The sequence below is a fragment of the Echinops telfairi genome, unplaced genomic scaffold (genome assembly GCF_000313985.2).
Source record: "Echinops telfairi isolate 266 unplaced genomic scaffold, ASM31398v2 ScPeMD7_2573;HRSCAF=3158, whole genome shotgun sequence".
Taxonomy (NCBI): Eukaryota; Metazoa; Chordata; class Mammalia; order Afrosoricida; family Tenrecidae; genus Echinops; species Echinops telfairi.
In genome coordinates, this window is record NW_022106471.1 from 17,637,318 (window position 1) to 17,665,152 (window position 27,835).

General features: G+C 39.1%; 2 protein-coding genes across 2 annotated transcripts in view; one reads left to right on the forward strand and one right to left on the reverse strand.

The window, feature by feature from the left end:
- The window catches only part of PSME4 (proteasome activator subunit 4), a gene marked incomplete at its 5' end in the record, with an annotated part of 102,806 nt that overhangs the window by 28,341 nt on the left and 46,630 nt on the right, over nucleotides 1–27,835 (forward strand). The window contains 16 exons of the mRNA XM_004710219.2: nucleotides 8,381–8,425; nucleotides 9,768–9,917; nucleotides 10,933–10,996; nucleotides 11,645–11,719; nucleotides 13,541–13,663; nucleotides 15,040–15,132; nucleotides 15,566–15,831; nucleotides 18,475–18,661; nucleotides 19,538–19,627; nucleotides 20,460–20,524; nucleotides 20,782–20,932; nucleotides 22,781–22,879; nucleotides 23,089–23,158; nucleotides 23,524–23,591; nucleotides 24,188–24,403; nucleotides 25,922–26,079. Of these exons, the coding sequence (XP_004710276.2) occupies nucleotides 8,381–8,425; nucleotides 9,768–9,917; nucleotides 10,933–10,996; nucleotides 11,645–11,719; nucleotides 13,541–13,663; nucleotides 15,040–15,132; nucleotides 15,566–15,831; nucleotides 18,475–18,661; nucleotides 19,538–19,627; nucleotides 20,460–20,524; nucleotides 20,782–20,932; nucleotides 22,781–22,879; nucleotides 23,089–23,158; nucleotides 23,524–23,591; nucleotides 24,188–24,403; nucleotides 25,922–26,079 (1,920 nt within the window). The remainder of the gene's footprint in view (nucleotides 1–8,380; nucleotides 8,426–9,767; nucleotides 9,918–10,932; nucleotides 10,997–11,644; nucleotides 11,720–13,540; nucleotides 13,664–15,039; nucleotides 15,133–15,565; nucleotides 15,832–18,474; nucleotides 18,662–19,537; nucleotides 19,628–20,459; nucleotides 20,525–20,781; nucleotides 20,933–22,780; nucleotides 22,880–23,088; nucleotides 23,159–23,523; nucleotides 23,592–24,187; nucleotides 24,404–25,921; nucleotides 26,080–27,835) is intronic.
- Nucleotides 4,455–4,730, reverse strand: LOC115870899 (60S ribosomal protein L37a-like). The gene has a single exon (XM_030886667.1). It carries the CDS (start codon nucleotides 4,728–4,730, stop codon nucleotides 4,455–4,457), a length of 276 nt encoding a protein of 91 aa, XP_030742527.1.

The following is a 27,835-nucleotide window of genomic DNA, read 5'->3' on the forward strand; positions in this document are numbered from 1 at the left end:
CCCCCCCCCCCAACCATCAGTCCTATTGTTTTCTCCTCCAGATTGCTTATCCCGAGACATGCAAAAACAATAATAAGCACAAAAACAAAACAACAACAATAAAAAATCAACAAAAAAGAAAAGCCTATAAAGACCTAGTTGCTGGTCTGTTTGTTTACCTTTATGAGAGTTTTCTGGACGAGTCTGATGAGGTGCCATCCCCTGGCCCCAAAGTCTACTCTTGGGTTTCCTCGGGGGGCGGGGGCGGGCGCCTCATTGCTTTGCTTCCCTTGCTGCTCTGTTGCAGGCCTTTAGTGTTTTGCTCCCAGTGTGGTGGTGTCAGATTGGGCACAGTTCCCGTACTGTGTCTCCATTGTTGTCCCTCATAGCGCTGTGGGTCAGTGAGGGACATCATGTCTCATGGTAGAGCTGGCCCTAGATCCTCTCTGTGCATTGGCTGCTCTGAGCAGGAATATCTTCCTCGGGGCTTGGTGGGTCAGGATGTGTTCCACTGTCTCTCTGTTTGCTCCCGTGGGCTCTGATCAGACGGCATCCCTCTCTCCAGCTGTAGCTTCAGTGCTGTCCTCTGTAGTGCATTCTTCTTGTGGGGGGGGGTCATGTCGCTGAGATTGGGGCCTCCCCTGAGACCTCTATATTGGTTCACTGCTTCAGTGTGTTGCATTCACGTCTTGGCGCACTGGGTTGAAGTCTGGTCCTTCTCTCCCTCTCCTGTGGAGATATAAACAATACCCCCGCCCCCTTGGGTGGGTTAGAGCCCTGTTCCCCTGCTACCCATGTCTTTTCTTTCTTTCTTCCATTCTTTCTTTTTCCCTCCTTTTTAGTTGGCTGCCATATGTAACACTGAATTGGGCCTAGCCTCTCTCTGTAGTACCTGGACCTCACCCCAGGAATGTATGCATATAGTGGCTTTTCCCCTATGCCCTTTCCGCTTTTTAAGCTTAGCTCAGTGGACTTATGTTGTACTTGTCCTTTTGCGCTTGGTTTACTTCACTTAGCATAACTGCCTCCAATTCTTACTATGCAATGATGTGTTTCATGCCTTCATTACTTTTTTTCAGGGATGCATAGTACTCCATTGTATGTATGTACCACAGTTTCTTAGTCCATTTGTCCATTGATGGAAATTTGGATTGTTTCCAATTCCTTTTGATTGTGAACTGCACCATGATGAACATTGGCGCGTAGATGCTGGCGATGGTTTGTTTCTTGTCTCTTCTGGGTATCTGCCCAGTAGGGGGATTGCTAGGTCATATGGTAGCTCAATTGACATCTGTTTTAGATATCGCCAGATTGATTTCTGTAGTGGCTGTACATACGTACAGATACACCAGTAGTGGAAGAGAGTTCCTATCTCAGCACAGCCCCTCCAACACTTGTTACTTTCTGATTTTTTGAATTGGGCTATCTTTTAGGGTGTTAGATGGTATCTCATAGTTGTTTTAATTTGCATTTCTCATATGGCTCATGATCAGGAACATTTTCTCATAAGCTTATTGGCCATTTGGATTTCTGCCCTTGTGAAACTTCTTTTCAGGTCCTTTACCCATCTCCTCAGTGGGCAACTAGTTTTTTTCTTATTGTAAGCTAGCAGAGTATTGTAGATTTTAGTAATAAGGCCTTTGTCTGATGTGTCATTGCTAAAGATGTTTTCCCAATCTTTGGGCCCCCTTATTACTCTCTTGGTGAATTCTTTTAATGTACACAGGTGTTTTATCTTCAGTATATCCCACTTGTCAATTTTTGCCTCTTCTGTGTTTGTGTTGTTTCCTGTTCCCAATAGCCTATCTGTTCCCTGTGCCAAAGTTCTCAATTTTGTTCAAGTTCCCTCATTGATGGCCCTAATAGTTTGGGGTTTTACCTTGAGGTCTGTGATCCACCTTGAGTTTATTCTTGTGCATTGAGTGAGGTAAGGGTCTTGCTTCATTTTTCTACAGGTAGATACCCATTTTTTTCCAGCGCCACTTGCTAAAGAAGGCATCCGCTTCCCATTTGATATTTTTTGGGCCCTTATCAGAGATCAGTTGTCTCTATGCTGATGAATTTATTTTGGAGTTTTCAGTTCTTATCCATTGGGCTGAGTATCTGTCACTATACCATTTCCATGCTGTCTTGACCACTGTGGCTGTGTAATATGTGCTCAAGTCAGGTAAAGCAAGCTCTCCAACTTCGTCCTTCTTCTTGACGAGTTCCCTGCTGATTCTGGGCTTCTTTCCTCTCCATATGAAGTTGGTCGTCAGTTTCTCCAATTCTTTGAAGAAAAATGATGGTATTTGTATCGGGATAGCATTAAACTTATATAGTGCCTTGTGAAGAAGTGGCATCTTTACTATATTGAGTCTCCCGATGCACGAGCATAGGATATTCTTCCATTTGTATAGCTCACTCTTGGTTTCTTATAATAGTGTAGTTTTCCTTGTACAAATATTTTGGTTTTTCAGTCAGGTGTATCCCTAGATATTTCCATTTGTGCTTGGCTTTTGTGAAGGGTACTACCTTTTTGATCCCATTTTCCGTGGTCTTGTCCGATGTGTATAGCAGTCCGATAGACTTTCGTTTGTTGATCTTGTTAGGTGCAACTGTGAAACATCCCCTTATTGCTTCCAGCCCTCCCCTTGTGGAGCTTTTAGGGTTTTCTATATATAAAACCATTTCATCTGCGCATAACAATAGTTTCACCTCTTCCTTCCCCAGATGAATACCTTTGATGTCTTTGCTTTATGCTATTCGCTAGGACCTCCAGTACCATGGTAAATAAGAGTGGGGACAAGGGACATCCTTGTCTGGTCCCCTTTTTCAGTGGGATTGTAACTGTCCTTTTCTCCATTGACTACTACGTTGCCTCTTGGTTTTTCATATATAGCTTGTATTATCTTGAGGAATTTTCCTTCCATTCCTGTCTTTTTGAGTGTCTTAAACAAGAATGGGTGGGTGTTAGATGTTGTCGAATGCTTTTTCCGCATCTGATGATATTATCATGTGGTTCTGGCACCTACTTAAGGGAAACCAACAACTGGTTAACCAGTGACTGTTGCATTGCATGCAGATTAGGGCAGATGTTTACAGAAAATACCAAAGCCATAGTTCCAGTTTATTTATATAAAAGCAAATGGAATTTCTTCTTTTTTTAAAATAATCTTATTGGGGGCTTGTACAACTCTATCACAATCCATACATACATCCATTCTGTCAAGCACATTTGTACATTTGTTGCCATCATCATTCTCAAAACATTTTCTTTCTACTTGAGCCCTTGGTATCAGCTCATTTATTCCCCTCCCTTACAAACCCTTGATAATTTATCAATTATTAATATTTTTTCACTGTCCAATGTCTCCCTTCTCCCCTTTTCCGTCCCCCAGGGAGGGGGTTTTATATAGATCATTGTGATTGGTTCCCTCTTTCTCCCCCACCTTCCCCTTACCTGCCTGGTATCGCTACTCTTGTTATTGGCCCTGAAGGGTTTATCTGTCCTGGATTCCCTGTGTATCCAGCTCTTATCTATACCACTGTACAACCTCTGGTCTAGCTAGATTTGTAAGGCAGAACTGAGATCATGATAGTGGGGGGAAGGAAACATTAAAGAACTAAAGGAAAGTTGTATGTTTCATCGTTGCTATGCTGCACCTTGACTGGCTTGTCTCCTCCCCCACGACCCTTCTGTGAGGGGGTCCAGTTGTCTACAGATGGGCTTCGGGTCTCCACTCTGCACTCCACCCTCATTCACATCCATAGGATTTTTTGTTTTGGGTCTTTGATGCCTGATACCTGATCCCATCAGCACCTCATGATCTCACACACACAGGCTGCTGTGCTTCTTCTATGTGGGCTTTGTTGCTTCTCAGCTAGATGGCTGCTTGATTATCTTCAAGTCTTTAAGACCCCAGACGCTATATCTTTTGATAGCCAGGCACCATCAGCTCTCTTCACCACATTTGCTTATGCACTCATTTTGTCTTCAGCAATCATGTTGGGAAAGTGAGCATAATGGAATGCCAGGTTAATAGAACAAAGTGTTCTTGCATTGAGGGAGTACTTGAGTAGGGGCTCCATGTCTGCTACCTTAATACTAAACCTATAAAAATATGCATATAGATCTGTTTCCCCATCGTCATATGTAAATACATTTACATATGCACATGCCTGTATTTAGACCTTCATTTCCTTTTACTTTCCTCTTGTCCCGCTATCATGTTCAGCCGCCAGCAAACAGAATTCTTCTGATGTAAAATTCCAGCTCAAACATGGTTGGGGGAAGCTGAAAGTACTTCCAGTTCACTTCAACCGAGTCTTGAATACAGGCAGTTCCCAGGGTCATAGTGACCATATAGGACATTATAGGACTGGCCCCTGGGATTTCTGAGGCTGTCCATTCTTGTTTTGTTTGTTTGTTTTTTTAATCATTACATAAATTAACCCACTTATTACAGGCCAAGAGAGATTTGATAGTGGAGCTTCTACTGGCCTTTCAATTCCTTCAGTCTTCTGATGGCAGACTTTACTCTGACAGCAGAGGTGGTATTGTAGGTCCAGGCCCCAACAGCTACTGTCTTCATGCAGGAATGGCAGTGCCAGATGCCCACAGCACATCTCTTCATCTTGGTTTTGCCGCAGAAGGAGCAAGTGTACTTGCCATGTTGACTGATTTCAATTTTCTTCACCATTTTCCTGAGGGAGGCACCGTAACGGGTCTCGTATTTGCCCACAATCCCGACCTTGGTGCGTTTGGCCATCTTGCCGCAAACTAGTCCTAGGCCAGAGAGGAGCGGCTGTCCATTCTTGTAGCAGCAGTTTCTTCTGTCTCCTATGGATTCCTGCACCAGCCTTTTGATTAGCAGCCCAATGCTTAGCCCACGGGGCCGCCAGGGCCCCACCTGCCCTCAAGTAAGGCTGAATAAGAGCCTTCTGCATCCCTTCTGACTAAAGCTGGATCGAATGGTACTCATAGGAACCCCGAGTGTTGCCTATATATCATTGGCTGAACATTTCTCTGATTTAGAATTCACTTTTGCCCTGACAAATTAGTTCTGTCAAGAAAGTAGGAGACACAGAAACCTAAGTTTTAAAAAATTTTATATAAGGTCAATTTCTCAGTAGTCAGGGGCCCAAGGCTTTCCTTAGACCTCTGGCCACTGCACCTTTGGCATTGCGTTTATTAATGTTATCCTAAGGAAATTGAGGCCCAGAGAGGGAAATCCACCCAGTGCTTGGTTAATCCTGAGACAGTGATTTGGCATGCTGATGCTTTTAGCCATCATCATAAATGAGGTGGGAGTTGTGAGAGGCGTTTCCTATTTTGATGTGATTCCTAAATCATAATAGTTCTTCAAAGATAGTCGTGAGTTTAAATGTAAAAGTAAGCACATAATTTAATTTGTAATGCAATCATGAGTATAATTGCATTTATTTTGGCTTGATGAAACAAGGATTATAGTTAACCTTTGTTCTGCTTGATTCTGGGCCAGCTATCTCTGCTTTTTTACCTACTATCTCAGTCAATTTTGATAATAGCCTTATGAGAGGTAGGTATTATTACTCTTACAGTGGGAAAAACTTGAGGCCATGATACTGCCTTACAAGAGCCCTAATGGCATAGTGGTGATGTGTTGGGCTGCGATCGACAGTGTCAGCAGTTCAAAACCACTAGTCGCTCCTCAGGAAAGACTTTCTACTGCCCTAAAGAGTTACCGTTTCGGAAACCCACAGGAGCAGCTCTCCCCTGATCTATAGGCTTGCTCTGAGTTGGAAATGACCCCATGACTCCACGGTGAGTTTGGTTTGGAGTCAGTAAAAGCTCTGGTATTCAAATCCAGACCTGTCTGGTTGTAAGGCAACACTATAGAAACTCTTACATGCGAGTGTGCCTTGTTTTCAACTTAACATGTCACTTCTAAAAGGAAGTAGGATATGAGACAACACAGCCACAAAGATCTAACCACTCTAAATCCTTTTTGACGAAAGAGGGGGGTGGAAATAACTATTTCAAAGTGTTAAATCACATTCCAACAAATGGAAAAGTATGTAGTGATTATTTCATTCCCTCTAAAAATTAGTGAAATATGTAGTCTAGTAGCATCTAGCCTTAACCTTCTATTTTATTTTTAAACAGAAACATTGTTCCCTTCATCTTGAGAGATTACAAGAATCACAAAAGGTCAATATACAGATATCACAGGTTAGAGAGATTGTATCCCTTTTTGGATAAAGAGCATGAGTCCAATGGTACAGGCCTGATATGTAAGGTTGGAGTTATGATTGATTTTATTTAGATGAGTCCTCCAGTGGGTAAAGTGATAGCTCCCAGGTACCAAAACAAGTCTCCTGTTCTTCTGAAGAGTGAAGGGCCCTAGATTACCAGAGAAACCATCTAGCTATGTCATCCTTATGATTTGCTTTCTGGAAGCACTATTTAAAAGTTTGATGGTCGAAAAGGAAACCTCTCAGTGGAAACATTAGGATTTCTGTCGGCACTCTGCCACCGAGTCAGCAAAATAGGAATACAGTGTTAGTACCTGGCAAAAAGTGTGCATCTTCTGCTTCTTCCCTTGGACAGCGTGCCCTTTTAGAAATCCCTTTTAAAACAGTTCATCAAAGTCAGTCTATTGTTTAGTTTAAGGAGTCCTGGCAGTGCTGTGGGTTAGGCATTGGGCTGCTAATCTACTCTAAGGCCAATGGTTCAAACCCATCAGCTACTTCAAGGGAGAAAGATGAGGCTGTCTGCTCCCTAAAGGCTTACAGTTTCAGAAACCTTATGCAGGGTCCATCCAAGTTAGAATTAATTCAGTGACAATGGGTTTTTTTTTTTTGGGGGGGGGGGGATGGTGGTGTCTATTGCTTGCTTTTGAACTAGATGCTGCTTATAAGCCTGCCTATTCTAGGACATGTTTCATTTTTTTTCCAACCATTTTATTAGGAGCTAATCCAGACATGATTTGTTTCTTAATGAGGCTGTTTAAAGAAGATCCAACCTGTGTTAGATTGTTCTTTGTTGCTTTGCTAGAATATGTTGATGATTGTTAATAAATGGACGTGGGTAAATATGTATATGTGGATGTATAGTCTTGTTATAAGTGCTGCAGAAATGCCCAGGAGTAAATATTACAGTAGTTTTCAGGGACCTGTAAATGTGTTGGAGACAAGTTTGCTCTTTCTAACAGGACAAACTTGGATATTATTTAAACTATATATGTGTTTCTGAGTTGCCTAACAATTTTAGAGCATAAGTGGAACTTCACTCTGATTATCAGTCACAGGAAATACTTCGTGATCCTTTTGTGTTTTCGAAGTCGTACTTAGCTGATGAGTTGTTGAAAGAGGATTCCTAGAGCTCTAAGTCCTGGGCTTCAGTGTTTGGTCCTCGCTGTAGAATGCTCTGATGACCTGTGCTGAGTGTGCTTTGTTGTGACACGGTGGGGGTTCTTCACAGATCAGTTCTTAGGCTTTCAGAGAAGTGGAGTAGACTTCCGAGTTTACAAATTTCTAGAAACCTAAGTAAAAAAAAGTGCCAGGTGGAAATAACTCCTTCCCTACATAATTTTTTCTTTTGATATTTGGGGTTTTGTATTGTTTTCACATATACACACCACATTGTAAATAGTGACAAATTTATTTTAAAATTCCAGATAAGAATTACTTAATGCTTTTTTGTTTACATTTGCCAAATCTAGCTAATTTGAAAAATAATTCCATTACTAGTCATTTGTGTTTGGATTATTGAAATCTATTTCATTAAAACAAGTGTCATACTACATTATTTATAATCAGCTATAAATGTATATGTAAAGTGTATGTCCATCTCAGGTATTCATTTGAGGCACCTATAAGCAGGAAAATAAATTATAGTTTTTAATATTGAGCTATTCAACTAATTTTTTAAAAATGGCTGCTGCTGCTCTTTTTGATGAAAAGTGTCACTATAAATAAAGTACTTGGAGCGTTATTGTATTAATCGATTAAAGAAAACTGATTTCTGACAGTTGTTTAATAAAAGTTGTTTGCTGTTTGCATTTTTATTAAGGAGCACTTTAACAAAATGAGTAGTTGACATTTTAAGCTGTTGAATAGTCTTACTAAAGTGTTGATAAATGTGATGTTATTACTGCCTGCTTTGTAAAGATTGAAAAAAGGCCCCTTAAAGTATAACATTATTTCTCCATTTATTTTTATTTTGTAGCAAGCAGAGAAATAAGCCAAAGTGAGGGAAAGTTTAAGGAGTGTAGGTAGTTAGTTAATCCTTGCAGTTCAGTCTGTATGAGAAAGAAAGATTAATTTCATGTTCACAAATAAAGCCAATATATGAACATATCTCAGAGATCATTATTATTTATTATATGTGTTCTTAAAATATACTAAAACTAATTGATCAAATGGCTTTTCCCTCCAGTTCTGTAGAAAATGTTCTCAAAACACTCGTGAAAAGCTGCCGGCCGTAAGTAGCTTCTCAATTTATAAAGACTCCTGTTGTTTTGTGAGCTCCTTTCCTTTGTTAGTGTGCGTGGGAAAGGAAATTCAAGGTATAAATAGTTTATGACATTGTAATGTTAGTCACTGAGCACAGGCAATTTCAGACTTTGAAAATTGTTGCTGATTTCATTTGTCAATTGAGAATATTTTAAGTGGTCTGGGTATCAGCAAGTGATGTAAAGTAAATACGGCAAGATTTACTTAAATCATCCACCATAGTTGATGTCTGAAAATGTGAGTAGGAGCACAACGGTGGGGGGCTGCTTGCTTTCTATTCTGTGACACAAAGACCCTGCTGGCATAGGTGGTGGGTCACGAGGTGGGCTGTTAGTCTGGGGTTCAAACCCACTAGCCACTCCACAGGTGGAAGGGGAGGCTTTCTGCCACAGTAAACAGCGACAGTCCCAAGAACCCCCAGAGGCTGCTGCTTTGTCCTATAGGGAGCTACGAGTCAGTGTCAACTGGGTGGCAGTGAGGTTGTTTTTGGAGTTTGACCTATGCCACAACGATCCTGGCATGTAAGTGCGGGGGACTCACAGAAACATTACTAGGACTCTGTCATATATATATATGTATGTATATGAAATATTAATTAAAACACACACATACATGATTAATAATATGTGTAGCCCAAATTTAAAAGTGGATTTGAAAGAATATACTACCTTTTTGGATCACATCCTACTCAGATTTTCTTATGCAATTTACTTTAAAATTCTGTATATACACTTCCTTTTATACGACTTCTCTTTGTCCATTTACCTTTCATATGTGTGCGATATCTCAGGGTTTAATTTTTAAAATCTCTTCCAGAAACACCCTTTTATTTTTCAGAGTTCATAGGCCTCGATCATTCAACCCAACTTAATCTTCTTCGTACAGGAGCACTGCCGTTAAGTGGGTTGTCCACAGGCGCTGTGGGTCCTGAGCTGGTGTTCTTTCTCACTTCACTGACCATCCACCTCTTAGGCTGGCTTCCATGTGACAAGAATTTTTCTTTATTGCCATGACACAGTGTGCACCCACCACCCTGCTTCCCCCCCAAAGCTTAACCTTTGTAGGTGATTTGAGCAATTTTATGTGAGTTTTATTCATTTTATATAATTTGTCATATGAAGAATTTTAAGTCTCGTGGGGCGTTTACCTTATTCTAAGTGTGATAGGTATTTATTCCTATGTTGTAAAAATGGGTTTTTGGTAGACTACTCAGCATTAGTATTTTCTGTGTGTGGTGTGTCTTGTGAAATCTTGTTTTTCCCCCGTCTGTCTTCTGAGTGATCAGATATAGTGACACCCTCCTTCATTAGGTATTTCCCAGAAGATGCCACAGCTGAGATGCTAGAAGAGTGGCGGCCTTTAATGTGCCCTTTTGATGTAACAATGCAAAAGGCCATCACTTATTTTGAAATATTTCTTCCTACCTCCCTTCCTCCAGAACTTCATCATAAAGGTTTTAAGTAAGTATATATATCATAAGGAATTCAAGAAGGAAATACAGTACAAAATACAGATACACAGACAACCAGCTTAGTAAGGCAATAATTTAACTTCTACAGTTTTTAATTTATTATAGTCATTTGTGGGAAAGTTAAAAAAAATTAAGAGAGAATGCTTAGACGTCAAGCCAGATAAGATAGGGCTTTAATGTAAGAAACCAGAAGAATGATAAAAGCAAAAAAAAGAAGCAGTATCAGTAAACAGGCAGTGATAGAAATGTTAAATTCTTAAACTTTAGGAAAAGGTAGTGTTTTCCTAAAATTTGGCTTTAGTATTCGCCCTCTGTATTTCTGCATAGCATTTTTAGACTCTCTTCTTCCACTGTTTCTGAGAATTTTCCTCTCCACTTGGTAATGATAGGCAGATAATCAGCCATAGAACACAGATGTAGTAAAATGGCACACTGCTTATGCAATAAATAGAACAGAGACCTCTACAAAAAAAGATTAGGTTTGAAAAAAATGATTATTAGTGGTGTGGTTTCATGTTTCTTGTTGCCTAATGTTTTCTGTAGTGAGATGCTAAATATATTTGTTTAATTTGGAATAATTTCCTTCTCTGTAATGGAGTCTAACGCTTTGTGGCTTTTATTTCTTTGTAGAACATTAGCTAAGGTTTTCGTTCATGGTGGTGTTAATGACTGATTGGTTTGTGAAAGGAAGAATAACAGGAGAAAATTAGAGAACACATAGTAACAGGAAAACAGCCCTAGAGGAGAGGAAGGGTAGACATACAGGTAGGCAGTGCAGTGACTACTCGACAGTGAGATAGACATTTAAAAGACCATACTATAAACAAAAAGGTGACATTTGGCCAGAAAGTACTTCTTTGCCTATTCAATTTGTGACTCATTTTTTTTCTGGGTTCTGTAGTTATCAGTAGGAGCCATAGATTTTAAAAAATACAGATGCTAGCTGGCTTTGAACCCCTTGTTATAAATCACTTGGTATTCATAACAACATTTTTCTTCTTTAGACTTTGGTTTGATGAATTGATTGGCCTTTGGGTTTCAGTGCAAAATCTCCCACAGTGGGAGGGGGTGAGTATTTCTCTCACACTTTTTTGTTGTGAAGTAAGTGTGCTAAATCATTTGGTAAGTAAATAACTTCAGACGCCAAAATTATTAAACATTATTGCGACCACTTTTTCATCTTATTTGCTGTATTCCAACATAAGCTGCCATTTTCGTTTATGTTTATTTTTGTCACTGTCCAGGAGTATTAAAATGAATGAAATGGAAGCTCTGGTTTTCTTACACACCAGCGGGGTTTTCCACCTCCTTTTTCTGTTTGCATTGAAGTTCTTTTGTTTGTTACTGGACATTTTCCCTTTTTAGAAGCATTTTCTTTGCTGTTGGTTATGTAGTTGGTTATGGGGGTAAGAGGATGTTTATCAAAATTTAAATTTGTGACTTTAAAAAATTAAATTGTAAACCACATTATTAAATTAACATTTGCAAATGATAACTGAAAAGAAAATCTGTTAGAACACTTTTGTGATGCTTAATTTTTAATTGAGTCATGCATAGGGTGAAGCATCTATCCAATGGTATTGACAAGTACATGTGGGTATTGGTTTTTGTGTGCATATTTTCACCAAAAACAGAAGGAAAAAACCCCTAGGTTATGGCAAAGCATCAAACAACAAATGCATTTTCCTAACTTTCTCTCTCTCTCTCTCCTTTCAGCAACTAGTAAATCTCTTTGCACGATTGGCAACAGATAATATAGGGTACATAGATTGGGATCCATATGTACCAAAGGTAATACAACAGCACTGATACCAATTTCATGTTATAAGGGAGAAATAGTTGTGTTTAAATGTTGATTTCAAATACTACCCGCAAAAAAAAAAAAAAAAAAGACCATTACTCAAAGCTCATATTAAAAAACCATTTAAAGAGGTGAGTCATTTATATTCAAAAGGCAGTTGGATCATATTAGGAAAGCATCGCCATGAATCGTGAATTTGTCTAATGTGTTTTGGATCGCTATGAAGGAAGTAGAATGACTCAATGGCAGTAGGTGGTATGTTGGACAGGAACTGTGAGCAAGGCTGGCAGTTCAAGGCCATCAGTTGCTTCTTCATTTGTAAAAGAAATAGGTGTGCTCTCCAAAGATTTGCAGTCATTGACTGCAGCCCCGGAGCAGCTCTGCTCTGTCCACAGAGTCCACACGAGTCGGAATGGGCTCGATGGCTGTGGGTTTCATGAGGAATGATGATCTTGAGAAAAACAGGCTGTCTATACTCTTGTAATAGGTTAGTCTTAGGAAACCACGGAGGCAGCTCTGTCTACCCATCCCTGTAGGGCTGGAATAGATTTGATGGCAACGCAATTGGTTTTGAGCAGGGGTCCTCAAACTTCTTAAACAGGCCCAGTTCACTGTCCCTCAGTCCTGTTGGAGGGCTGGACTATAGTTTAAAAAAACAAACAAAACTATGAATAAATTCCTATGCACACTACACATACCTTATTTTGAAGTAAAAAAACAAACGGGACAAAAACACCTGGCGGGCCGGATAAATGTCCTCAGCGGGCCGCATGTGGCCCGTGGGCCGCAGTTTGAGGACCCCTGGTTTTGAGTTTGGGATCATGAGCATCTCTTTGTCTTTGTTGGCCCCTGGAGATTTCCTTTGGTCATCTCCTCCCCTTAAGTTGGAATTGAATTGTTTGGGGTTTTCTCTTGTTGGGGTGTTGAAATTTTCTGAATTTTAGAGCTTATTCCTTTTCCAATGTGTGCTGTAACCTCGCTAACTCTTGGGTGCAGTCTTTTGATGTCCACAAATGTTTAATTTTTAGAATGTCTCATATCTGCATTTTTATATTTGGAAGTGTATTTATGCCATGAATATAGATAGGGCCCTGGTTTTTGTGTATATGTGAAAAATACATTCAATTATATTAAAATATAATTATTAAAAACATTTCTAATGAATATCAAATTAGTATTAAAAGTTTGAGAGGAAAAATTAATCCATTAGTAGCTATTTGCACTCAGTTTGATAATGTGTTATGCATTCTTGGCATGGATTGATAAGTACCTACGAAAAAAATGTTTTAGTTGGTTTTAGAGAGACAAAAAGTAGTCAACTGTTTTCAGGTTTCCTATTGTGTCTACTTAATCTTAGTTATAATCTTAATTTGGTTTGATTTGAACTATGCAAGTAGTGGCTCCATACTGACAAGGTGGGACCTCAGAGCACCATGAAACGTGCCTGTTCACAGACACTGATGTGCACTTAGGGACCCTGGTGGTGCTGTGGGTAAGCAGTGGACTGCTGAGCACAGGGTTGGCGGTGTGAACTCCTCACCAGCTCTGCGGGGGAGATGAGCTGTCTTCTCCTGTATATAGCCCCAGCAACCCTCTGTAGGGTCAAGATGAGTTGGAATTAACTCAACGATGTGGATTTGTTTTCCTAAGAAAGTAAAACTGCATATTAAACGGTATATAATTTTGCTTAAAACTATTTGTATGAAAGTGAGAATCTATTTAGTAATACTAGTACAGTATTAAATTACTTAAGGACAGTTATTTGATACCTGTAATGGTTTATTCTTAATTCTTTTCCCTCCCTCTTAAAGATATTTACGAGAATTCTGAGAAGCTTGAACCTCCCAGTGGGAAGCAGTCAAGTATTAGTCCCAAGATTTTTAACGAATGCTTATGATATAGGACATGCTGTAATATGGATTACCGCCATGATGGTTTGTAATGCACTATTTTATGTGGCTCATCTAAATTTTGTGTGAACCATAAAAAATTCTGTCTGCTTACCCAAATTCATACTAATGACCCACGTACCTTCCCTTTTTTGACTTTTCCTAATGTGGGAAGCAGGTGTTTATCGGACCCAGAATGTGTCAGTTACTCAGAGGAACTTGAAATAAGAGTAAACATTTTAGAGTTTTAACAGATTCCAAATGCCTTTAACACTTTCATAGACCAGAAACCAAGTTCACCAATAGAAAGGATTTTCCCGAGGTCAAGGTGATAATGATAAAGGAGAGAGAGTAGAACTTGAGGCTCCTATGTGCTCAGTCGCCCTGTTACTCCAATCGGTGTCAGGATTCACATAAAGCGTTGTACTCACCACAAAGCTTATTATGTGAGTACGTAGAGAAATAGGTAGGATCCTATTACTGCTGTCGTGGAAGGAATGTAAAAATATGTCCACAAGAAGTGTCATCTTTCCTTACAAATACTAGACCAACTTTACAGTGTCATTAAATTCTACAGCTGCCTCTTCTCACATGATTCAGTTTCATATTGGCTTGTTTCTGTGAAAAGGCAGAATGAGCAAACGGTGACCTTTAAATCTGATTGTAAGACAAAAGAAAGCAAAAAAATTTAGCTTCCTCATTTTTGCCATTTCATTGTTGAATAGGAAGAAAATATCAAATTTCTAATGTTCAACAAGATCAGAAATATGAGGGTTTTTGCTACCTTCTATAAGCAAGGAGTTGGAGCATGTTTTTTTGGAGCCACAGAATTGGATAGTGACTAGGAAAGCTGGTTTGGTTTAATTCTGCTCTACTTTCCACACAGTGACTTTCATTGGCCACGTCATTTTGTATTAAATGTGAAGGTGAATGTAATAAACTCAATTCTTCTGATTGTTATTTTAGAAAATTCAGAATTGTCTTGGTGTACTGCTGTACCAATGTAACGGCCTCTGAGTGGGTGCCCTGTTAGCAGGTAGAGCTGCCAGACGGGAGTCATGAGCATGGACTTTGTTTCAGCAGAAGGACAGGGTCCTCGTGTAACTTGACATTCTGTCTTTGGTCTGTACGCTTTCTTGAAATATGAGCATCATGAGATAGATGTACTCCCTCATCCCAGGCCTGTTCACTGGATAAGCTAAAGCTTGTTTTCACCCTCATTCTCCCCCAGGCTGTGTTTATTTAATCATTTTAAACATTTCGAAGCAGTCAGTATATTTGAATGCATTTATATGTATTTGCTTTCTGCTTCATACAGTAGAACCTTCAAGTCATTTAAGAATTTTTGCATTCCTGATTATTTTCAAATTATAAGCTAGTGGGAAACTAGTAAAATGTGCATATGTTTTTTATCTGAACAGGGTGGGCCAAGTAAGCTAGTGCAAAAACACCTGGCTGGCTTGTTTAATAGCATCACATCTTTTTACCATCCTTCAAATAACGGGCGCTGGCTGGTAAGTAAGTTACTAACGCAAAGATTCTTAAGATGAAAGGTCATTCCAAACTAACTTTTTCTGTCTTTCATAAAAGCCTGTATATGTAAGTGATAAGTTAGAATTACCATGTTAGTTGAAAATGTAGAAATAAAAAGTATGGCAACAAAAGCGCTGTAGAAACATGTCTTTAGTCTTACAGGGTAAGCTTTTTTTTTTTTTTAAGTTGTCAAGATAAATAACCTCATATAACAGCAGATTTGTATGGTGCAGAAACACTTTTAAGATGGAAATTGAGATTTATGTGTACTGATGATTATCAATAATTGATGGGAGTGTTTTGTTATATACTGAATTATGCTGAACAGGCTGCCTTTCTTGGGAAGAGATTATAAAAAACATGGAGATCGTAATGTAAGTAGAATAAGGATAGGATGTTGCTTCTTGTCCTCAGAACAAGTTAATGAAACTACTTCAGAGGTTGCCAAACAGTGTTGTTAGAAGATTGCATCGTGAAAGATACAAGAAACCTTCTTGGTTAACTCCTGTGCCTGATAGCCATAAGCTTACTGATCAAGATGTTACAGACTTTGTGCAATGCATTATTCAACCTGTCCTCTTGGCTATGTTCAGCAAAACTGGTAGTCTGGAAGCAGCCCAGGCTCTGCAGAATCTTGCACTCATGAGACCTGAGCTAGTAATACCTCCTGTGCTTGAAAGGTAAGTGTAGCTTTAAATGTTTTGTTCACACCTCAGCTTAGACTCGGCTAGTTTGGTTGTCTGTTTCTCGAGTACCCTATTCTGTTTGCTTCTCTTTTTGTTTCTCTGGAAGCCATTTTGCTTTTTCAGTGTTTATTTCTGTTCCTGGTGAGCAGATGAGGAAACGTAATGAAGATTTGTTGAGAGGAGATAGAACCTTGAGATAAAGTAGCTATTTATTGTGTATTTTTGATTATGTGCACACTTTAGTCAGCCATGCTTTTTGCTTACAAATTAGAATAGAGATGGGGTTTTGAAAAAATTTGCAATCTAACCCATCACTAAATACTGAGTGCGTGGCAGTGACTAACAGTGGGTTTTTATTTAAACAATTTCATGGAATTAGTGATACAAAAGAGAAATTATTCTCATGTAATCTCTGGCTTATTTTTGCAGATTAGATTTTACTGTGTTTTTATTTTGTATGTTGAAGTAGTTTGGAACAGGAGCTCTGTAGTAGTCTAGTCACTATCACGGTGTATGACTCAGCAGTGTGACGCAATTGTTTTAATGCTCAAGAGCAGATTCCTTACCTTTCTGTTTTTTAGAAGAACAAAACCAGTGGTGCGTACACGCCCGCATGCACCCACGTGCGAGAATTTTATATCAAGAAAGCGACCCGGCCTAGTCCAACTTAAGTCCATAGGTCAGACGATAGCTGGCGACTCAGAACCACCACAGCTGCCAGTGTGGATGAAGCTAGGGGACCAGAGGCCGGTAGGGCTGCAGAGTTGTGTGGACCCAGGAGCAGCAGGAACATGGCAGGGCACCAACAGCTCCTTGGGACTGCAAGTTGCATCAGCTGCCCCCAGAGTGAGACACAGAATCCAAGCAAGTAGGAAGGCAAAGAAGTGCATGAGTTTTCAGTATCTCTTATAAACAGGGAGGCACCTGATTCGTGACTTGTACTCTCCATCCCTACCTCCACACAAGTACCTTCACTTTCTGTTACACCTTATGAGTCCTTCGCTTCCCTTGCTATCTGAACCTGAGCCTTATGATTTCTGTCTAAATGTATTGATTAAGAGAAAGAGGGAGGATCGACTCCATTCCACCAGAAGTGGAATGTAGAAGGTTGTCCACATGCTCTGTGGACTTTGCTCCTGGTGTACATGGGGCAACAGTAGGTAAGAGTTGGGGGAGATCCCTTACTCCTCTCCCTGTCTCACTTGTATTCTCAAGGCACTTCAGCTGTCTACATAGTTAAGATTTTGAAGTGTGGGGCTCTTAAATTATATTTACTTTCTTTTTCTATATTTCAACTGATTAAGAGATATGTTTTTAGGAAAAATTACAATTTCCTTTGGTCCCCATTTTGGGGACAAATTTAATATCAGCATCTTTAACGGCATATGTTTGATCTCAATACTTTATTGACAAAATTGGTAGCTCAGTGACTTTTTAAAAAGTTGTATTAGTACTTCCTTCACATGTCATAAATTTAATAATTCAATCATCAAGAGTTGTACAGTTAACGAGTTGTAAAGGCCACCAGCTAGGTGACTTTTTTTTGAGATTTCTTCAACTTGTTTTGTTCTTAGAAGGAGCAAGACAACTTTTTCAAATATGGAAAGTATTCACTATGCTTTAAAATAGTCATAACTTGGCTTTTTGTTTTGTTTTTATCCTAGGTATAATACCTCCTCTATGTTTCTTCTTGCTCACTACTAATGCACTTTCCCTAATTATTTGCCTTTTCTAAGTAGCATTAAAATTATTGCATAGTGGGCTCAAGTAGAAAAAAAATGTTTTGTAAAAGTTGATGGCAACATATGTACAAGTGTGCTTAATACAATTGAATGATGGATTGTTATAAGATTTGTTAAAAAAAGATTTGTACACGCCCCCCCCCAATAAAATTATATATATATGTATATATAAAATTAAAACAAACAAAAATTATTGCATAGCATTTAATGGTCTGATTTGCTCCAGTTCATTTTTTTAAAATATTGCCAAGTATTTAAGTTGTTTCTGTGTTTTCACCTTTATGCTTATACATGCATTAAACCGTTCCCATTTTAAATAAGTCCCACCCCACTCCAGACCTGATTCTCAGAAGCCAAATCCTGCTTTTGGCTCTTAAGTAATTAGTGATCAAAAATTATATTTGTGTTGTATTCTCAATTCACTCTATTGTAAAAATAATCTCATGTCTGTGATAGCTTCCTAAATTTTATTTTAGAAGTTTGAAAAAATTATTTTTAAGTAGCAAAGTTTCAGCATTTTAATAGATTTGCTTCTCCCATAAAAGGGAAAAGTACTTATTATTTCAGAATTCTAATAGTCCATGATTGTTAGAATTGATTCAACCTTTCAGGAAGATGGAAACACCACTGGATTTAAGGTGGTACAATGTGGTGTCAGACGGCTGACAAGGCAAAATTGGAATTTGCCTGGAGTGGAGCTGGCTGGAGGCAACGAAAACGGCATAGTTTCTGCTTTATATAATCCTATTAACCGTAACAGCAATTTTTCACTTCAAGTACTTTGTTGCTTATAAAACTTGAAGACCAAATGCAATGGATAAATGTATACTTAATGTATTTTGTATGTTATCTGTAGTGAAGGTACATTTTTAAAAATTCTCTTTTCAATTTGTAGAACATATCCTGCACTAGAGACATTAACAGAGCCTCACCAGCTCACAGCTACTTTAAGTTGTGTGATTGGTGTAGCCCGAAGCTTGGTGTCAGGGGGCAGATGGTTTCCTGAAGGTCCAACACACATGCTACCTCTGCTGATGAGAGCATTGCCTGGGGTGGATCCAAATGACTTTAGTAAATGCATGGTGAGCATATGTTTCTTATGTATTTAACTGAAAATTGTGCAATCCACTTTTAAGAAATGTTCTCTAATACTATAGTTTATACAGACAACAAGCACGCTATACCATATTTTTTTTTTTTTTTGCAAACCATGCAACTCGCTTCTGCCTGAATTGGCTCTGTGATCCTCTGGGAGTTTTCCTCGTGGCTCCTTTCTCTGTATACTAGAACCTGCCTCAATGTGAAAACCTTTAAGGGTAGATGCCCAAGTTTAAATCGGTGGACAGTTGATCTATATAACGTTTTTTCTTAAGAATTTTGCCATAACATACATACATTTAGTGATCATTTGACATATTTACTGGTTTTCTCAAAGAGAGTATTAATATTAAAGTCATAGAAAGCAATTGATTGATTGATTGCACCTTCCCTCGGTGACACAGTTGGCCAGGGGATGAGAGGAGAGGTGAGAGTTTGAAGTGCTGGAGTCCAGTTAGATAAACATCCTCTCTTGACTTATAACATTGCTTATATGAAAGAAAAGAGATTTCTTTTCTCTCACTTAGTTTCTATATTAGTGTTTTTATTTACTCTTAATTAATGCTCTATTTTCAGGTTGGAAGCAAAATAACTTCTCACACAAAAGTTTGAAGAATGTTCTCTTAGACTCCTCAATAAGAATTTATTAGAAAGAGAATTATGCTAATAAGTATGAAAATAAATTTAGCTAGTGAGAAAGGTTAAAGATGCTCAATTCTAAGTAAAAAGTTTTCCAGGATGATTCCTGTAGACTTTCCCTTAAAATGATGCTTGAGTGCTTTACTGGAACATTCCTAGCCTTCTATTCAGGAAGCAGAGTTCTGCAGTGACTGCGTTTAATTCTGTGCATCTTTCCATAGATCACATTCCAGTTTATAGCAACATTTTCCACCCTGGTGCCTTTAGTAGATTGTTCATCTGTACTACAAGAAAGAGATGACCTCACAGAAGTAAGGATGCTTTCTGGTTGTAAAATAGCTACTGAAGTTCTGACTATTTGTATGTATAGTAATATTTGACAGTCCAAAAACAACCTTGGATATGTGCTAAGTAAAATATCTGTTACATGGTTAAAATGCTGTACACATAGGGCCAGACTACCACTCACAGAATGGAATGTAAAGCGCTATCCTGGGATTGGGGGAGTGGGTGGTGAGGGGGTGTCTCTCCCTCCCTCTCTCAAGCAAGTCACTTAGGGCAAACGATTAACGGCTAGAGGTGTATTTCAATTTTCTGTCACCTTAGTGTTTACGCCAAAGTTATGGTTGGTTTGTTTTTTTGTGTGTTCTTTTATTAGGAATAAATCTACCCTGGGATTGGTATCTGATGAAGAAAGACTTCACCCTTTACTCTTTGGTCTTTTTTTGGTTTTGTTTTGTTTTTATTTGTCACCCCCTATCTCACCCCCCACACACCTTCCTACTCTTTGGTCTTTATGAGCTAGGTGTTCCTTAGCCAGGCGTGTTAAACCCTGTGTCATTTGGTAGTGAGAGAGCACCCTTCACATGTATACCCCCAGTTTGATGATGAAGTCAGCTGCTTGATAGCTGTTGTTAGCCTTTCTTAAATATGTTAATTACTTCTGACTTGGTTCCTGGAGAGAAGCAATCCGGTTGTTCCAAATTGATTATGTGTTTTTGGTGGCAGTATTTATTTCTCTTGGTACTCAGTATAGTAATGTAATGGTAGATGTATTTTGTAGACCACAATTGATTTTTGTTAGTTTAGAGGCAAAAAAATTAAAGGTAATTTGAAGTTTTTCTCCACATTGGGACATTACAGGTGGAACGAGAGCTTTGTTCAGCCACAGCTGAATTTGAGGATTTTGTCTTACAGTTTATGGACAGGTGAGCATGTAGCCCAATCCCATCCTCTTTCTGACACTCAAAAACATAATTGGTGTGTCCCAGAAACCATTGTTTCATAGCTACAATGCAAGGGGGTGGTGCTTTGAAAATGACTGAAAGACCATTGATTTGTGAATCGTGTACAGATGAGTGGCTGTCACTGAATGTTCATGACAATAGAGATTTAATCTAAATCTAATCACTATAAAGTGTTAGGCCTTTTTTCAGTTGCTAAATACTATGCTTTGTTTATTTAGATGCTTTGGACTTATAGAAAGTAGCACCTTGGAGCAGACAAGAGAAGAGACAGAGACTGAGAAAATGACTCATTTGGAGAGTTTAGTTGAATTAGGCCTGTCTTCTACATTTAGTACGATCCTCACACAATGTTCCAAAGAAATATTTATGGTAAGAGAGCATTGCTGCAGTAAACTAAATGCACATTTTGTAACTTTTTTACTTTCAAGTTGTACTTGAAGTTTCAAGTTTGTACATAATGCCAGCTTATCTTCTGTTCATACCAAAGTTTGGAAAGGCGTATATTTAATTTGCGATTAAATTTAATTATTTGGGAGAGAGTTTTAAAACTTGTTTGTTATCACCTAATAAAAGTTAAATCTTAAATATAGCAAACTGATCAACATGATGGGATTAGAAACGTATCCCAGTACGGCATTTTGTAAACATTTATTTGATATTGATAACCTGTCATGTGTAGCTTTTAAAACTATGTGCGTAGTCTGGCTAGACCAGAGGATGTACACTGGTACAGATAGGAACTGAAAATACAGGGAAACTAGGGCGGATGAGCCCTACAGGACCAGTGGTGTGAGTGGCGAAACAGGGAGGGTAGAGGGAGAGTGGGTAGGAAAGAGGGAACCGATTACAAGGAACTATATGTGACCTCCTCCCTGGGGGACGGATAACTGAAAAGTGGGTGAAGGGAGACGTCGGACAGGGCAAGATATGACAAAATAACAATTTATAAGCTATCAAGGGCTCATGAGGGAGGGGGGAGTGGGGAGGGAGGGGAAAAATGAGGACCTAGTGCCGGGGGTGTAAGTAGAGAGCAAATGTTTTGAGAATGATGAGGGCAATGAATGTACAAATGCGTTTTACACAATTGATGTGTGTGTGTGTATGGATTGTGATAAGAGTTGTATGAGCCCCTAATAAAATGTTTAAAAAAATGAAATAAAATAAAACTGCATTTTTGTTTTCTCTCTTTAGTAAGGTTATGGCAAAATGCTAAATTGTCTTTATTTTTTTAGTATTGCATTGATTTTTTAAGTCAAAAAGTATGGCTACAAAATCATGGAAACCTTTATTAACCAAAAAATATCAACGTGTGTGAAGCTATTGCTTCTCACATGTCCTCCCTCTAGGTCTTCACACCTTCTCCCCACACACACTCACCATTTAAACTTCTTTATTGTGATTTGAGTAAAGGCTTAGGTCTATACCTTTTTTAAACAATTTTTTAAAATTGTGAATTAGTTTTAGGTTTTAATTGTTTTCTAAAAGAGTTGATATTTACGACATCTGAGATGGATACTAAGATTACATTAATAAAAAGAAATGAATCTAAGTAATCTCTTGATTACCGTAATAAATATTGTAAAGTTTATTATTGTTAAGATTGTTGATCTAGGTCCAGAAAACATCCATTCAGCAATTCAGTTAAGATTCCGTGACGTGTTAGAATGTAAGCTCTGGGTTCAGTGGGATGCTGCTGGCCTGTGCGGGTAGATGAGCACAGGGGAAGCAGTCTGCTAAGAACCAGCCGTTCAGACCCGCCAGCTGCTCCCTAGGAGAAAGGTGGGGAACCTGGGATCAGTCAAGATCACAGCTCTTGAAATCTTGTGCTGCCTTCCTTCTCTGTCCTGCAGAGCTGAGCTGAGCTGAGCTGAATCGACTTGCTGGCAAGGCATGGGACAGATCTGTACACTTCGTGCTTGTCAGAATGACAGACTACATCAGCCCTTCTAAATTGGATTAGCCAGAACAATGCTAATAATTATATTTGCTTCCACAAGCAGGAATTTTGTGTGCTGCTGTTTCTGTACCAAATAAAATCTTGCTCAAGTTAGGATCTTGTGAGATTTCTTTTAAACCACCTATAAAGGTAGATGATTAAAAATAGCCTTAGGTTATTTTTAGTGTAATCCTGAATATATTTGCCATTTTTGTTCCCAAAGATGCTTAATTTTCTAAAGAATGCTGACTAGATATTTCTTTTCTTACCTGTTTTACCAGGTGGCTCTTCAGAAGGTTTTTACTTTCTCTGTCTCTCACATATTCGAGACAAGAGTGGCAGGCCGCATGGTGGCAGACATGTGCCGGGCTGCCGTGAAGGTGAGCTCAGGCTTGTGGGTTCACAAATCAGTTCACCCAAGTGTGTGTGTGTGGTTCCTTATTTCAGAAGTGCTCATGGTGTGTAAACTACAGATTTCTTTACAGTAGCTGCTTATAGGGTGTGTTTGTGACTGAATTACAACTAGTGTCTATTTTGTGACAACTGAGAATCTGTGCCTTTAAAAGAAAACTATAAAATATATTTTCAGTGCTGCCCAGAGGAATCTTTGAAGCTGTTTGTTCCCCACTGCTGCAGTGTCATAACACAGCTTACGATGAGTAAGTCATAAGGGTATTATTTGTCTTCACAGTTTTAGTGCTCTTAGATGAAACTAGGTCCTTTTAGCTGTACAATATTTCAGTTTCACAGTTAGGTGTTTAGCATACCAAAAAAAAACAACCTTAATCTAGGTTTGCAGGTAGTTTAGAAATTTTACTTTGTTAGATTAATATTTTTATACCCACAAGAACCACGCCCAGGTTGCCTTAAAAACACCACTTTCTCTCAGGGGACTTCTCTTGGTCAAATACAAACACCTAGTTGATGCTAACTTGTGGTGCAGCCCCCAGGGTTCCAGTGGGTGGTTTCTCATGTATTTGGTTTCATGCATAATTTTCCCCCACTACTATTTTGCCAATTTTAGATGACGATGTATTGAATGATGAAGAACTAGACAAGGAGTTACTTTGGAGTCTTCAACTTTTGTCTGAGGTATTGTAGATTTTTGGATTAAAAACATGTACTTGAAAATGTCTCCATTTGAGTTTTTTGTTTGTTTTGTTTTGTTTAACAGACTGATATTAAGACATAAAAAGCCCTAACAAATAGTTTTGAGGATATATTGATTGAACTTCTTTTTAGCAAAGGAGTGTGGTTACTTCATGCTTAAATATCTACCTGATTGATTAGTTCTGATCTGGATCACTCAATTTAAATGCTTGGTAGATTTGGGAATTCATTTATTGTCCACATTCTTTAAGTCTGACAATGTGGCTTTAGTTTCCTTTGTGGTTAGTTCTGGAGCCAAAGTTAAAAAAAAACCCATCATAGTAATGATTTATATTCACTTAAGTAAGTCTTGTCTCCCCAAGAAGGCAGGGTCAATGAAAAATAAATATATATAGATAAATGTCCAAATTCATGAACTGTGTGATTTTAATAAAGAATATAGTTAAAAAGAAAATCCTAAAGTAAAGTCATTTTTATAAAGACTTTTAGGCTACGTTAGTGACAGAACATTGGACTTTATAGTTAATGATTTCTGATCGTTGTAACCAAATTGTCTCCGAACTTTTTCTTCATTTCAGATTACTCGCGTGGATGGGAAGAAGTTGCTTTCTTATAAGGAGCAGCTTGTACAGATTCTCCAAAGAACCCTCCATTTAACCTGTAAGCAGGGCTACACTCTGTCTTGTAACCTTTTGCATCATCTTCTTCGTTCAACCACACTCATCTACCCTACAGAATACTGCAGTGTGCCAGGTGGTTTTGACAAGCCTCTTTCTGAATACTTTCCTATTAAGGCAAGTATTTTCAATCACCCAGGATTCCAGGATCGATTGGGTTCTTTTTCTAAGAGAATTAAAGTGTGGGTTGCTGTTCTGGTTTTTCTTGCATATAAAAATGTCAGTTCCTTATTTTAAACATCATTTATTAATTTGCTGGCCAGCTATTTCAAGCCCAAGCACTCCTATGAAGCCAGCTCCTTTAGGCTTAGGGCTCAGGAACTAACTGTAAACATGAATGTAAATGGCAACATGAGTGACCTCATGACCAGTCAGCAGCATTCAGGCATGGAAAGTCAGGAGTGTACTCCTGACTGGTCAGCACTGTGCTACAGCGATGATTGGAATGCGCGCCATAGTGCTATTGCACATGGCGTGGTCCTGAAAGTCTAGTTCTCTGTTTGCATGTGCAGTGACTTGGTATGTCATATCTAACTTCTATATTTGAAGTACCCACCCACCCACCCACTCCAATACAGTCAATCTGCATTATTCACCGATTCTATCTTTCTGAATTTACCTAGTGGCCAAAATTTACTTGAAAGGCCCAAATCAGTATTCCTGCCACATTCCCGGTCACTTGTTGAACCTCACAGACTGGTGAATAATGGGAGTTATTTCCAGCCGGGGTTGCTCAAGACAATGCTCAGCCTTCTTGTTAGCTGTTGTACCATAAACAAGTGTCCGTTAGATGGTCTACTCAGTGTACTGGTTTACATTTTTGTGCTTTTGTCATTGCTTTGTTTTGAAGCACTGTTGTTTAGTGTTTCTAAGAATAGGAAAGCCGCGGTACACTTGGCAAAGAGAAGTGTTGCTCGGGCTTGAGTTTTACAGTGCTGTTGGCCATGGGTTTGGTGTTAATGAATCTTCACTTATCCAGAAAGGAAGAGGAAAATTGTCAATCTGTATGTGAAGCCACTGCAGACTGTGCTGAAATAGCCTTTCTGGTGCACAGTGAAACTGGAAACCATGGAAATGCAGCTGAATCTGGGAATGCATGAGACGATGACCAATTGAAAAATGTAGCAAACAGCATGGGTGTGACGCTGGAGACTAAAGAAACGTGCAGTCACGTTACTCTGGGTCAGGAAAATGTTAAATTCTTCTTGGCCAGTTTGTTGTTATAAGTGAAACAGCATGTAATGAAAGTGTTGGTTAGAGGTAGATGCATTAGATAAAAGTTTTTGTTGTTTTTAATTAGAATGTTATTGACCAATGATGGAAATGTCCTAACCAGTCTCCTAGGACCCTGGCCCCATAGTTCTAAGAGAAATGGTTCCATGCTTTGTAATTCAGTATATGTGGTGACTTCATTACCTGACTACTGCAAATAAAGAGACTCATCTAATTGTTACACTAAATGGGCTCAATTGATTAAACTTACTGTCACTCAGGGAAAACTCATATTTGAGTGATTCTTCAGGGTGACTGCTGCATTAGGTTTGGGTTAGGTATGCACTACTTCGAAGCCTTTGAAGGGGTGTGTGTGTGACTTTTAACGTCTCTACTTGCTGAACAATTGCTTTTCTCTTGTAGGACTGGGGTAAGCCGGGGGACCTGTGGGATCTGGGGATCCAGTGGCATGTGCCTTCTTCAGAAGAAGTGGCTTTTGCCTTCTACCTGTTGGACTCCTTCCTTCAGCCTGAGCTCACCAAACTCGAGCACTGTGGGAGTGGGGACTTCGAAATGTCTAGGTCAGTGTTCTTTAACAGTCAACTAATGTTATTCAGTTACAGGTAAAAATAAATCTGTGTACTTTCTCCCTAAATTTGTGGCTTATCTGATGTGTTGATTTTTAACATGCGTTTTGAATGCCTGCCATAAATGCACTTAAACGACTAATCAAGACGGTGTGTGACAGGGACTCTGAATTTGTCAGAGTATTTAAATGTGTCTACTCTGTTTTATGGGCCTTATTCTCAGGAGTTTCACATGCACATTTTTTGGAGAAACATGGTAGTACTCCAATACCCTTTGAAAGAAAATAACTGGTTTTCCAGACACACCTTAAGTAATTGCTTTGTAATAATTCCATAATTTGGTATTAATGTTACTTAGAGGAATTTCCTACACCCATCCTCAACCCCCTTGAAGATGAAGTAAGAAAGTTTGAGACTGTTAGACTTTCATGGTTTGCATTTTTAGACGTTCCTAAAATAATAGAAAAAATTAGTATGCAGTCAATTTTAATAAGCAGATTCTGTAGGAATCGCTGTGGAGAAGGCGTGTGCTCAGCCAACGCTGACTGGTAAGTGCTTTCTAGCTCATCTTTTTTACGAGGTCTTCTTTCAAAGCTAATAAGCTGGAAGATCTGTAGTTCTATTTTCCTTTTTTCATCGTGGTAATCTTTGGTAAAGAGTCTTTTCAATTCCAAATTGCCTCATAAACGGCATTGAATTATTATTAATTGCGATTAGTTAATGCAGAGTCTGTTCAAATCTAAGCAGAAGTAGTGCATTACGAACCTGGGACTGGCCATCAGTGCGAAGTGCTTGCAGTTGCTCCTGGACTAGTCTGCACGCGGAGCCTGCCAGCAGCTCCGAGATGTGGCAGTGTGCTTCTGAAAAAGTACCCGACAGGGCAGTTGTGCTCTGTTCCCTGGGATCACTGAATCTGAACTGACTCTGGCAATGACTTTCTGTTTTGTTTTTTGCCTCAGCTTTATCAGTAAATATCTACTTAATTACCCCATATATTAAGTAGATGATGACTGTATTAGGGCAGGTTGACTAGAGGAAGGTATCCAGTGATACTCATTTGTCTAATAAAGCATTTTATATCAAGAAGTAATTATATATATCAAGAAAACATCCCAGCCTGGCCCAACTCAAGTCCATAGTCTGATACTAGTCCATAAGTCCCTCTTCAAACTCAAGAAGCCACACACATTGATGCAGAATGATGGAGCTCACAGGCCGGGGTGTTGGAAACATGCAGCTCTCCCAGTGACCCCATGCACTTTTATGCATCCTCAAGTTGATGTGAAATATGTAACTATCACAACAACCGATAGAAAAATGTAGCGGACAGCATGGGTGTGACACTGGAAATTAAAGAAACATGCAGTCAGGTTACTCTGGGTCAGGAAAATGTTAGTCTTTTTTGTTGTAAGTGAGACAGCATGTAATTGTCAGTGTTAGGAGTAGATGCATTAGATAAATGTTTTTCCCTTTAAAAAAAAAAAAAAGAATTATTGATTAATGATGAAAATGTCCCAACCACAGTTTCCCACAATCCCCCTAAGGGAAAGGGTCCAGTGTTTGTAGTGTACATGTGGTGACTTCATCACAGGACCACGGCAAGCACTGAGCACTGGTGGCGAAGCGGTCACAGGTTGGGCTGCGATCTGCCTGGTCGGCGCCTGGAAACCACCGGCAGCTCCCTGGGAGACCGCCTGGGCTTCCTGCTCTTTAAACAGTTACAGTCCCAGACACCCACAGGGGCCTCTGG